The 13,744-nt window shown below is 44.2% G+C and overlaps 1 protein-coding gene across 2 annotated transcripts in view; it reads left to right on the top strand.

Moving 5' to 3' along the window:
* Positions 1–12,286, top strand: part of LOC118793474 (neurabin-2-like) — a 40,285-nt gene extending 27,999 nt beyond the window's left edge. Inside the window, exons 3-11 of one of the 2 annotated variants that reach the window (XM_036551684.1) lie at positions 1,555–1,687; positions 1,812–1,932; positions 2,769–2,873; positions 5,673–5,808; positions 9,224–9,367; positions 9,969–10,022; positions 10,519–10,748; positions 11,265–11,361; positions 11,920–12,286. In XM_036551684.1, coding sequence (XP_036407577.1) covers positions 1,555–1,687; positions 1,812–1,932; positions 2,769–2,873; positions 5,673–5,808; positions 9,224–9,367; positions 9,969–10,022; positions 10,519–10,748; positions 11,265–11,361; positions 11,920–11,973 — 1,074 coding nt within the window. In that variant the 3' untranslated portion in view covers positions 11,974–12,286. Of the gene's footprint in view, positions 1–1,554; positions 1,688–1,811; positions 1,933–2,768; positions 2,874–5,672; positions 5,809–9,223; positions 9,368–9,968; positions 10,023–10,518; positions 10,749–11,264; positions 11,380–11,919 lie in introns of both variants that reach the window. The other variant, XM_036551674.1, reaches the window with a different exon arrangement.
* The last annotated feature ends 1,458 nt before the right edge of the window (positions 12,287–13,744 follow it).

The raw sequence follows: 13,744 nt of genomic DNA, 5'->3' as shown, positions 1-13,744 counted from the left end.
GGGTTATGTAAAGTAACCTCTCATGCTATTGCAGTTCATAGAAGGTGGGAATTCCTGATTTTGCTGTGAAAAGTGACAGTTCTTTACCATGTGTCAGGGTTGCATCATCCACCTGTGCGCACACACACACACACGCACATCCGCACATTAAACCAACACAATCCATGCAAAGTTGTCACAAAATGTAGCTGACACCATTACATGGCATCATTAATATGTTTCAGCAAATGTGTGTGGGCCATCTGAGCTGTGGGTGCTCACAGTGTCACAGATTATACCATGCTTTGTAACATGCAGCAAGATGTAAGATGTCTGTCGCGGGACTATTAAAGGAACACGGAAAAACAAGTCTTGAAGGGCACAGAATAAAGCACAGAGTAAGTGATCCGAGAATTAGATTTGTGGGCTAAAAGGGAAAGGGGATCTCTCTCAGACCTTATCAGAAAAGTATGTGTGAGGGCAATGAGATTAAATCTGTTCTGACTGCAAGAATGGAAGACCCTGGACGCTCTAGATTACATATAATTGCTCTCCACTGTCCGTCACTTGTTGGTCATCTTTCTAAGGACCATGTCGACTGGCTGCTACCATCGCTAAAATGCATAATTCTGGCTCTGTCGCCTAATTGGTCCGACAGCCCCCTTTTTATTTTTGATCTGTGCCTATATCCAGAACCAGAGGTTCATTTTAGAAGGCTGGTTTTGCTGCCTTGGGTGGCTGGGGAAATTGGATCTTCTCAGGTTCTGCAGTAGGTTTGAGAAAGCTGACCTCTTTGTGAACACTGTGACCATTTTAAAAACTGGTAGGGCCTACACGTATACAGCCATACACTTGTAATGCCTTTGTCATGGGGGACATATTGATTGGACAGCAGAAAAATAAGAATGAAATGAATATGATAATATAATGTAATATAATATATGGGCTCCTTGTTAGCCCTTTGGCCATTGAGAGATGAAGAAAATATTCATTATTAATGCACATTATGCATCAAGAATTGAGGCCCCAGCATAATGTTTTTCTGTATGTCCAGAGAATTGGCTCTGTGATCAAATATACAGTAACCCATTTTCACTAAGACATGCTATTATTAAGTTCCTTACAATTAATGATGATGGAGCAGAATTTTTTTCTATTGTTTTACTGTATTCTGTGTTTTTAAGCAGTTGACTGCTAATTTGATCATTCACCATAAATATTCAATGCATAAAAAGTAATGATGGGGCTTTCGTGTGAATACGATAATTAATAGCTGTGCATATTTTGACCCTGTCATTTATGCACATATAAATGGTACTTATTCAAACATTGCAGTATCAATATGAAATGAAAAAAGGTTTAACCCACTTGCACCATTTCTTTTTATCTGTCCCCTCTGAAAAAGTAGTTGAAGAGCCCTGCTGTGAAGCATTGCTGCTGAGGAAGTCACTCATCCTTTGTTATGGTGCTATTACAATGCAGTACAAAGTGGATTGTGTAGGTGAAGTTGCACAATATCACAGCAGTTGGTCGTTGGCTGCACCCACCCACTCCAACCTTCTGCCTCTTTCTCAGGTCTTCAGCACCTACTCCAACGAGGACTACGATCGCCGCAATGACGACGTGGACCCCATGGCGGCCTCGGCCGAGTATGAGCTGGAGAAGAGGGTGGAGCGGCTGGATCTCTTCCCTGTGGAGCTGGAGAAAGGTACAGCGCCCCTGTGGGCCAGGGAGGCCTGAGTGCTGCTCCACACAGCTCAAATCGACAGATTCCTTAAGTATTGTGAGGGGTGCAACCAGGTGCTTATTTCCTGTGTCCTTTCTTCCCCCAGACGGAGATGGCCTGGGTATCAGTATTATAGGGATGGGTGCTGGGGCAGACATGGGCCTGGAGAAACTGGGCATCTTCGTTAAGACGGTCACCGAGGGAGGGGCTGCACACAGGGATGGCAGGTACAGGAAATGGAGGGCTTTCATTTCTTCATGACATCCGTCGCAGTAAGGTCAGCAGTAATGTCATTGCACTTCACATCAGGAAAAGAGGATTTTTTGGTTAAAAAAACCACAAAGGGTCAGGAGTCAAATTTCAGACAGGGACCTAAGGCTATAATGTTGTAGAGTAGCTATAATCCAAGGTGACTGGGTTGCAGTACTTTGTTCTGAACAGCAGAATCAGATGGTGAGTTTCAGTGTAGCCACTGCTATCAACCTTACATGAGGAGAAGACCAAAGGGATGGAAGATCAGCCAGGAGCATCTGACTAACCACCCAGTGCAATGGGGGACTAGATGCAGTGAGGTGCTGTGTTATGCAGAGGAGAGATGCAGCTGTCGTGCAAGCTGGTCGTATTTTTCTGTCTGTTCGAGGCTGTTGAACCTCCCTGTGTGTCACGAACCTTCCCTGGAGCTGCATGAGAAAGAAGCCTGGCTCATTTCCTTCATGGTTGTGCTGTGGTTTATTTGAGAAATGGTAGAAATGAAAGTGAAAAGAGAAACCGCTCCAGGCTTCAGACAGTATCCGCAGAACCATACAGCACAGCTCACCAGCCAGTGATCACATCTGCCTGGGGCCTCATGACCAACAGAGCTCAGCTTTACCAGAGCAGCAGTTTGTGCACCCACAGCTTTTTTTGAATATAGGTACAATTTGAACAGCACTGGGGTGTAAAGCTGTTTACAGCTTAATGAAATTCTCATGGTCTGTAAACAGAGGGCCTTTAGTGTGTGCCTAATGGGATCCAGTGATACAGCTCGTTTTGTGTGAGTGAGTGCATCACTGTGTCTTCTCAGGATCCAGGTGAACGACCTGATCGTGGAGGTGGATGGTACCAGCTTGGTCGGGGTCACCCAGAGCTTTGCCGCGTCAGTCCTGCGAAACACCTCAGGCAAAGTCAGGTGAGGCTGTACTGCTACCATGGTAATTTTGTGATAGACATCTCTCTTTCTCAGACCCACAGGATCCTGTTGACATCACCCTCTACAGTGAGGACAGCAGTTAAAGATTCCCTTGGGCCTTTTATTAAACCATACAGTTCAATGGAACCTTACCATACAGTAAACTTTCAACATATTTACCAAATAAGAGACTCACATTAATAGTGAATTCTTTTGAAAAAGGCAAATGTTGAAAATGAAACCAAGGTAGTGTTAAACAAAGCAGCAAGTCAGTGGTCCTAACAAGGCAGGCTTATAAATGCATGGCTCATCCAACACTTTCCCTGGGATTTTTTTTCTCATATAAACACCCTAGGACCCTTTTTACCAGCTTAGTAAACTAGTGGGTTCAGAAGCTAGCGAATAATTCAAAGAGGAGGGCATGCCACCCGCAATGTACTTCCTCTCTGTCCGGAAGCCTAGCTTGTACTCTTGCCAGCTTCCTGTGACAGAGTTCAAGAATAGCCCCACCCCCGTGAGCCTTCACAGTTTTGCTGCAGCCTCTGTGCCAGTCAGACATTCCGGGCAGTAAAGGAACGTCCCTGGAGGTTCGCGGAACCACACTATGTGGCGGTTTGCTGCTAGTGCAACTGAAAGCACAAGCCAAAAAAAAAAAAAACTGTAAAACCACTGCTGTACACAGAGCCTTGGGTGATTCCAAACACACCCTGTGGAAACAGCGGCGTGCCGACTTGCTTCCGACGGATGGGCTCGTCTCCCTGCCCTCCTCTGTCATCCCACTCTTATTCATTATTCAGGGCCTGACAGTCAGCGGTATTGGTGTAATTGTTAGTGTTATTTGACTTGTCTATGATCAGAGGCCCCCATCTGCCTCTGGGGAGGGAGATCTCCTGTATAATAGATGAACTCTGACAAGGTGCGGGAGGAGGGGTGGGGTGTCTATTAATAATACCCCATCAGCGAAAAGGAGCAACAGGGAGGTGACCATTGTTGTATATTTAAATGTTGCCATGATCAGCAAAAAATGGGATGTTCTCAGGATGAATTTGACAGAGGGTTTCATCTGTCTGCCCCAATTTCAATTCAATTGCTTTTGGACATTTGGAGCCTTGATGAATACGCAATATCAGTGTACACTGTAATAATTCCAGTTCACCAGTGCCAGTACCAAGATGCCAAGACTTAATCTCTTTGTTACTATAACATGTGGCTTTGTTTGTAGCACTTGAATTGAGTTTGGTACAAATGGCAGAAAATAATGTTCTTAGACTGCATGCTAAACAAACTGTTTGTTTTAAAACATGTGCAAAACCTGTGGCCCTACCTCCACAGAAATTAAAACTCAGATATGATGTAAGTTCCTGCTGCTCTGGAATGTCTTAATCATAACCTATACTTGAGCCTAAACTCCAGTTCATATAGCATAATTGCATTTTTTGTAGAGGATTGATGCTTCTTTGGACTCCTGGAAAAGAATCTCCAGTGCAGTGCATAAGCATCCCTGTCACTCATATAGATGAATGCCAGTCTACTCACAGCGGTGGAGTGATTTGTTGATTCACTGTTCCTGCACTTGGCATTGGCAGATGTAGGTTCGACAGCTATTCTGTGATTATTCTGTGAGCCAGCCACAGCATTCTCCTCAGTTTTGGAGGCAGGGGGGTTGATGTTATTTTTGTATTTGACCATTAGCTGTCTTTTTTCTGCACAACTCCATTTAAGCAGCCCTCGTGCATTTCTGCCTGCTAGTTTGTTTCCTCACAGCCAGGGTGAGTCACACGCTCCTACCCACCTGGTAAAGGCACCCCCACTGACACCTGTCAGCATGTCCTAAATATTGACCTGGAGCCTTGTGCTGACGCCCCCTGCCATCCCATGGCCACCAACCAGCGGGTTGGTGACGAGTGATGCATCACAGGGTGGATGGTACAGAAACTCGCTGTAACCCTTCAAGATTGTAATGATTAGAAACTTGTTTTTGGTTACACGATACCTCACAATGTGTGTGCGTGTCTGAGTGTGAGTGACAATGCTACACACAAGTGTTCAGACAGTTCTTAAAGATCTGTTCATTTGTGAGAAAAGGGTTACAAAACAAAGCTGCATACTAGTCTCCTTTCTTCGCTAAATGGCCTGAATCCTTTGAGGCCGTCTTGGCAGCTCAATGGATATAGCGGCTTATGTCCAACGCCCCCACCCCCACTGTATATAATGAGTACATTACAAAGATTTGCGTGCTCCAGTGGAATCATAAGCATCATGATGAGCTGACATTGTGGTTGCGCGCTAATCTTGCTTCGATTGTGTCAGGAAATCTTGTTTTGACTCCTTGGGCACATCTGTGAGGGCACCTCTGCATGCACAGTGAAACATGGAACATGAAGACTGCTAGGGTCCCTTTATTCACTTGGCACTCTTGGGATTCCCCACTCCCAACTCATGAAGGGTGATAAACCTTAGCCTGGAATCAGGTTAAGAGTGGGAGAGTGTATTTGAGACAGACATTTCTCATGGGGCCTGTCTGAAAACATAGGCCTGTCCTCCTCGTGTTCCACATTCTTATATCTTTATCAATAATGTTGGAGGGACCAGGGGTTGAAATTGCAGCTGGGTATATAATGGGTGGGAGCAGAGAGGATCAGGTCCATCCTCTTGGTTGTGGTTGGCTGGCGATCATGTTTCCCCTGCCCAATATATTGCTGATTGGCTGCGAAGTTTGTGAAATACATTATGATAGGCTTAGGGCTGTTGTAGCCCCTGCTTGCCATGCCATTGATTTGCCTGTTTGTGCATCTGCAGGTTTATGATTGGTCGGGAGAAACCCGGGGAGCAGAGTGAGGTGGCCCAGCTGATCCAGCAGACCCTGGAGCAGGAGCGCTGGCAGAGGGAGATGATGGAGCAGCGCTACGCCCAATATGTGGAGGACGAGGATGAGGTAATGGTGCCTCAGTGCCACCTAATTGCTGACTCAACATTGTTTAAATGTCTTAATCACAGCTCTGTGCTCTTTGCAGGTTTATACTGTGCAGTGCCTCCCCTGTTCTTTACTGTGCTGTCCCTTCAACACTCTTGCTCTCTGGGGAACCAGATTCCGTGGCCCTGGTGTCTTTATTGCTGTTTCACTTACTGTGCATACTGTGTGCTTGTAAGTGATCTGTTATAGTCCTACATGAGGTCCCAGGGAAGTCCTCCTGTATTAGCAAGTTATGTCTCTACCCCCCTTTGTTGAACCCCCCCCGGACTCTGCTCCCTGCCTTTATTGTGTACATCAGGACCTGCTCTGGCAGACTTACAATCCATAGCTCCTATTGTGCACCTCACCTGGTCACAACAAGGGTGGTAAGACATAGCAGGTCAGAGGTCATGCTGTGTCAGCTAAGAGGCACTTGACTTCTCACTCTCTTTAAATGAAAAGAAGAAAAAATGTCCAAGCCAGCAACAGCACATTGCGCAGCCAGGGATGGGATTTTCATAGAATGAAACTGATGATTTTCTGCCTGGTACAAAAGCTGTTGTCAATACAGAGCAGTTGATTCACAATAGCAAAGTTCCAAATGAACAGGTAAAGTGGACGTTTTTAAACTATTTTTCTTTTTTAATTCATTTAGAAATGTCCTTAGCTAACCACTGGAAACACAGACATGGAACAATACGTATTTGATGTGCTCAGTATTTAATAGCTTCAGTATGCTCAGTATTAATCTTTTATTAAATAAAATACAACTAACACCATTCCCTGTGCAAGATACTGGCTGTATTCAAGCTACATAGTGTAGGGCAGTCAATGTATAGTTAAGTAAATTAAAAACTAGAATAATAACATGACCCAGATGACACACATTAATTGTTTTTGAGTGTGTTCCTTGTAATTGCAGCTATAGTGCTTTGTCCATTCCATTTGTTTTCATAATGAGATGCTTCCTTATTTATTCATAAGGTCTTAGACAGTGTAGGCTGTGGAATGCCCAACTTCTTAACTGGCAGTGTTTTTCACCTGTGGAAAGTGTCTTTTATTCCTGCCATGTTGACTCATATCCTGGCTAAACGGCACAATTTATTTCTCAAAATACTTTACATGTCAGGTGCTTTGGTAATTAGAGTGAGATATGAAGCTCACTGTGTTGAAATTCAGACAGCTTTTTACATTAATCATGTACTATGGTGCTCCACTGAATACCATATTACATGTTGTAAATGAGCCCTAAATGAGTTTTATAAGCAGATGATTGCTTGATTCTTACAAGTTGTGTTTTTAAACAGCATTAGCATTGGAATGATTCTGTCCCAGTGTTTATGATCTGCATATGCAGTTAATTCTTATATCAGCATTTCCTATTAACTGAGTGGTCTCATAACAAGAGGTCTCTTTTCCAGCCAGCCATAGCCCCGCCTCCCATAGGGGGCATGGACTCTGTTCTGTCGTCTTGTTGGCGACAGTGTGCCATGTGCAGGTGTCACAATCAGCAAGACCAGCTGATCAGTCTAGAGCCAACAGTGAGAGGAAATGCAGGCCACTCTGCTCAATTTATTCTGTTGGCTTTACGGTCCAGTTTCACCATGGAATCAGCCACCTTGCACTGAATAATCACACTGAAGAGGGTAAACTACAAAAAGTGCACAAGGGAGAATCCATTGTATTCCTTTAGCATTTACATCACTCAATACATGTCAAAGAAACATTGTTTTTGTGAGGTTATAATATTGCCCATCCTTGTACGGATTCTTAGGCACACACACAGGGGCAGGTTAGCAGTGGAGCTGTGAAGCTGAGAGATGTCAGCAGAGTGTGAAGAGGGGGTGATGTAGGGGGCGTTGTGTGCAGGAACAGTGTCTGTCCAGGAAGAGTGAAGCTGAGAAGGACTCAAAGAGCCAGCACCTCTCTCTCCCTGCCAAACTGGCTAGCGTTTGCTGAGGCTCATCTCCATCTGCATGGCAGTCTGATGTGAGGTGAATGTTTCTAATGGGGCAGTGTGTATGTGTGTACGTGTGTACGTGTGTACGTGTGTGTGTGTGTGTGTGTACGTGTGTACATGTGTGTGTGTGTTTGTGTGTGTGTGTGTGTGTGAGAGAGAGAGAGAGAGAGAGAGAGACTGTGAATGGTGGTTAGGGGTGTCTAAAACCAGGCTCTATTTACTTCAGGAAACACAGGCCTTTCTGAGAACAGAAGGCCTCTGATCCATTGGAAAAGGAGGGGGAAATGTGCTGTAGCTGTAGCTAACTGCCCGCTACTGATGGAATGGAAAAGTAGTGCTTTTTCTGCGTTCATCTTCCCAGCTCTGGACACTTTAAGACTTTTTTTCCTTGCCTTGTTTGTATGTGTGTGCTCAGTCTGTATTTTTAAGAGGTCGCTAATAGGGATGAGGCATGGAGACTTGATGTATTCTTACATCTTTTTTTTTGAGTCATGAAAACATTCAGCCTAGTACATTGAACTCACTTTGAGCCTTACCATTACCCTCATGAACACAGTCAATACAATCTATATGTCAATTCAGTGTTAAATATAGCATTGCAAATACAAAATGGTGGAAGGCCTCATGGTGAAGTATTTTCATTTGGTCTGGCATTTTTTCCCCTTATTTGGAAGACTTGTTGACTGGGTTTTGTCAGCTAAATTACACCATCTAGAGGCCATTCCCCAGCAAAGCAGGGATACACCAAAACATTACACTGTTGCAAAGCAAAGCTGTGAGAAGTTATGGGCTTTCAGACAAAGTGAATTCTGTGAGTCTGGCTTGTAGTTTTGCACATTACAGAAAGTGGTAGATCTTCCTCAGGTAGCTGCTGGAGATGTGATCAATTCTCTTTGCTCCTGGCGCTGTAGGTTCTACAGCATAATGGGCAAAGATGTATTGATCCCCGGCAGTTCAGCCAAAAGGATGGGAATCTCAGGCGTCATCACTAATAGTGGCAACTCACTAGGCCCAGCCAAAAGGAACATGCCACCCAAGTGCTTACTCATCCCTCACTAGTCAATTATCTGCTAGTCAACTGGACATTTTTTATCTGCCAGGTAGCTGTCTAGTTATTTTATAGCTATTGGTCTACACCACTGAATGGAGGGATAAAAAAAATGGTGTCATTAAGTACCCGGAGTGCTGTTGTGTGTGTCCTCGGTGCTGGGCTTGGGCTGAGGAGATCTGTGTAGACCAGTCACACAACATTGCTGCTTGCTAAACAAAGTCACTATGACAGGAAGTACAGATAACCACAAAAACACATGTACATGCACACAAACACACACCCATGCACACACATACATAACCTTAATATTCTGGATTGGACAGGTTATTAGCCAGGACACTCTCTGCCCTCTGTTACCTTGAGCACGCTGCTTTTGTCCCCATCAGACCGGTGAGTATGCAACCGACGAGGAGGAGGAGATGAGCCCCATGTTCCCCAATGCCATCGAGGTCTTCGACCTGGCCGAGAATGAGGACATGCTGTCCCCCATCGAGATGGACCCTGAGAAGCTGGTCCACAAGTTTAAGGAGGTAAGAGGAGGGTCAGGGGGCGGGGTCAATTTTGAAATGGGTGCTCAAAGTGATACCCATGTCCTTTGATGCTGAACAAAAGACAAGCGAGGCTGTTTGGGCTGTTAATGCAACAGGAGCGGGAACAAGCACCAATCCCCAGCTATGTTCAGTCTATGAGTGTCCTGCCCTGTAAAAGGTCCAAAAACTTGGGGCCTGCAAAAATAGGCCAGGCTCAATGAAACTCAAAAGCCAATAGAATATTTTCAAAAATGCATACCAACATGGACACATGTTGCTGTTCTTTATTAAGAAAACATGTCGTTGTATCCACTGTTGATGGTCACAAGAGCAAAGCATTCATTACATTATTTGCATTTAGCAGACGCTCCTATCCAGAGTGACTTACATCGGTTACAGTCAACTAGCAGATGTCCTAGGGTTCATATGAATGATTGCATGTTTGGCATAGTGGTTTCAAGTAATTAAGCTTAATTGTAAATCCAGTTAAAGTTGGGTTAAATGGGTTGACGTGGGTTAAAGTTTTCTCCTTTCATAGGTAAACAGTACCTCTGGTACATATTGTCTGAGTGTGGACTTGACTTATGTATTTTCTCCTCAGCTCCAGATAAAGCACGCTGTAACTGAGGCTGAGATCCAGCAGCTGAAAAGGAAGGTTGGTGCTGAAACTGTGCCCTGGTCCACACAGGATAAAAGATCAAAACAACATTGTACTGGGTGTTCCATAATTCTATTAACTTGGGTGCTAGGAACTGCAGTTGAGCTCTTTAAGGACTCATTAAAGAGCCATTGTCCAGACAAAGACATGAAACACCATTCAACGCCATTCAAAAGCAATTTCTGCTATATTGCTATTCACTGCTCCAATCACATCTTTCTCTGTAAAGAAAGTAGTGATACCCCTGTTGATGTTCTTGATAAGTAGACAAATGTATAAGTGTATCAAACAGTAAAAACATAAATATAACAGGCAAGCATTGTCTTCTTATTAGTGAATTATATGTCAAGGTCAACACCTATAGGAAAACAGACTTAGATCCCTTGTAATACGGTACTGTAAGAATGTTTATACTACTGAACAATGGCTAATAGACTAAGGCTCATTAACAAATGGCTGGAGTCCCTGTCCATTTCTGTCTGCATCTGCGCAGCTGGCACACGCAGAGCAGGACAAGCTGCGGTGGCGCATGGAGAAGGCGCAGCTGGAGCAGAGCGTACAGGAGAACAAGGAGCGCATGGAGAAGCTGGAGGGCTACTGGATGGAGGCGCAGAGCCTGTGCCAGGCCGTGGACGAGCACCTGAAGGAGACGCAAACCCAGTACCAGACCCTGGAGCGCAAGTACAGCAAGGCCAAGCGCCTCATCAAGGAATACCAGCAGAAGTAAGGGCCCAGGGTATTGTGGGAATTGGAGTTTTTAATGACAGGGTTGTGTCGGGCAGTCCATTTCTTTTTATTAAATGACCGACATGGTTGGAAAGGTGGAGTCACTCTCCACTTGAACACTGTCTGTTGTGTGCACTCCCCCTTACAGAACATACAGTAGGGTTTTATGAAAACATTAAAATAAATATTAGAAACCAAATGGTTTGGACAAAGATGTTTATCATGTGAGCAGGTCCATAGATGAGATTGTTGCTGAACAGCTGTTAATGGATAATTAGTTCTTAGATTTGTTGGGACAAAGGCCCCTTCCAAAAACATGTGTCACACGTGCACACTATTTTGAGTATCCATTGTGCTAAATCATCCTGTCTGTATTAGTATCTATAATTTAGTTAACAGTAGGCCCTCTCTACCTCAGTGAAGATGAGTGATCCAGAACTGTGCTCTAGGCTAGTGTTAGCCTCCCGTGGGAGTCCCATGTTTTCTCTGACCCACGTGTCTGCTCTGATACAGGGAGATTGAGTTCCTCAAGAAGGAGACTGCCCAGCGACGTGCCCTGGAGGAGTCAGAAGCTTCCCACAAGGAGGAGACGGAGAAGCTGCAGGACAAGGTAGTGGAGGAGGCTCAGGTGAAGACTGGGGGGGAAGGTGTGTCGGTGAGGTCGTGTTCATTTGTGTTTGTGAATGTGCGTGTGTTTGGGTCAGTCACCCCCTGCACCAGCATCCCCAGTCCAAACACGTGCAATCAATGGCATTAAAATCAAACCCCCCTAACTCCCCCACACCTAACACTTTCCTGTGACCCCTCCCAAAGTCAGCTCATGTTGCAAAGGTCTCTCCCCAACAGAAAAACAACAATGTGCAATCAAGAGGAAAATCTAACATTCTTTTCCACACAGCAGCAGCTGTCAATAAAACATGAAATAAAACAACAGCATCTTAAACGTGCCACTTAGTTAAAACCTCTTAAATATACTCAGAATACAGGTAATAAGATAAGGTTAGTGCTCAAATAAGCCTATGTAGCCTGTACTATGTACAGCCTATAGACATACTATGCTGGCGTGAATAGTATATACTGTAGGCCTTATATTCTTACACTTGGATACCCTGTGAGGCCTGATATTGTCTTCCCTCTGATCTGCCTTTATCTCCCTCCCCTCCCTCAGATTGCAGATTTGGAGGCCAAGGTGGAAGCACTGAAGACATCTACTGCTTCTTAAAACCATGAAGCGAAGAGGAGAGAGATGAATTTAACCTGGCCATCACTTTAATTATGTTTTCCTGACAGACCGCAAGAACAACAAATAAAGGAAAGAAAAGAGACTATTTGAACAAGACCCCGACTGGGGCAACACTGAGGGAGTGAGGAAAGGGGGAGGGGTTAAAAAAGGAAAAAACTTCCCATCTGGAACCTTTCTTCCCTTTAGCCTTATCATTCAGCCCAGGACAGTATCTGCCCCAAAGATCCTGTCTCTGGTTGGTTACCGGCTGCTTTCGTGTACAGTCAGGCTTCTGTTGCTGAATATTATTTCCCTGTAGGCCCATATAATTGTGCCATGTGGAGATCCTTTTGTTTTATGTGTTACTGTTTTGAAAACAGAAAAATTCATCTTACTTACTTAGCTAGGAATACTGCCGTTGGCTGCTGGTTTGCCTGCTTGTTTTAATGACTTGCTTCCTCGAAGTCCAAGGTGTTGACAATAACAAAATTTAAGAACTGAGTTTCTTGTGAGATTTGCATATCTTGGGCTGTCTCTCTCCTTTGTGTCCAAAACTGGCCCCAGTGTTGGAGGACTTGTTTGTACAGATGTGATGAGGTATATTAGATGAATCAGGCTTAATTTGTATATATTCTTTATATATATATATAAAATTTAAAATACTTTTAAAAAGTCAAGGAGATGGGAGAAAGGAAGATAATCTGGAGCTGCCATTCTTCATATGTAAATTGTGGGACGGGAATTTGAAACATGGTTTTCAAACAAGCAGATTGAAGTCCGATTGTTTCAGACATTGGGCAAACAGGGTGTAAAGATGTCCCAGCATTCAGTTCACAATTAATATGTAATTTCTGGATTATTAGTCAGGAGATAATCCAGAAGTTAGTTTGGTCTTAGTTTGAAGGTCAGTATTATTTGAGTTTGTGCTTTGTACAAACAGGGCAGCAGAATTCATTCACCTGAAGCCTGAATTCTCACAATGTCAGGACCAAGATCCCATTCTTTCCACAAGGGCCTTGAGCAAAGAATACTCAGCCATAGAGTTGCCTGTGTTAGTGGGATCCATGGATAATATGGATCCAATGGCTAAAATGAACACCCGGGAAAGTGAATCAGCTTCAGGCTCATGGAAGTCATCTATGGCTAGTGGAGAGGGTAAAAGAACACTGTTTCAGTCCCCACAAGGGGGACCCCAACAGGGTTGCTTCTCACCTGAAACTTACCGTTGCCTTTACTGTAGCATTTTCCATTTGTGTACACCAGTTGTAGCCACTGTTTTGAATTCCCCATCAATGCTGACGTCTTGTAGTCAAAGGTCTCGTGGTCATGTTTTTTTTGTGTTTTCCCATCCCCACTGGGCTAAGGTCACCATGTTATGGCTCATCGGCATTCTTTCCTACCACTCTCATGGCAGTGCTACAGTAGAACGCTCTTACCAGGGCTGCCACAAATGACGTCCTGTCTTTTGAGCTCACTGATGCTATTTCCACTTCATTAGTCTATGTAGCTACATAGTTGTGAACAGCGTGAATAACGCTGGCAAAATATTCCCATTTATAAGAGCAGTTTCCATTGTCACATCTAAAACAACTCTACAATCCTAGAACCCGTAACAGACACCTCTTCACATAAATGTTCATTCATTTTACATTCCGAGCCATTGAGGGGCACAGTACTTTATGTGCAGTTTTGGAGATATGTACGCCCAGCATTACAGTGTCCTGCTTGGGAAGGTCCCAGAACTTAAAATTTGTTGACCACTGTCTAGAAG

This window comes from Megalops cyprinoides, chromosome 1 (genome assembly GCF_013368585.1).
Source record: "Megalops cyprinoides isolate fMegCyp1 chromosome 1, fMegCyp1.pri, whole genome shotgun sequence".
NCBI classification, from domain to species: domain Eukaryota; kingdom Metazoa; phylum Chordata; class Actinopteri; order Elopiformes; family Megalopidae; genus Megalops; species Megalops cyprinoides.
The sequence above is the reverse complement of the archived record's forward strand: the minus strand, read 5'-3'. Positions and strand labels throughout refer to the sequence as shown.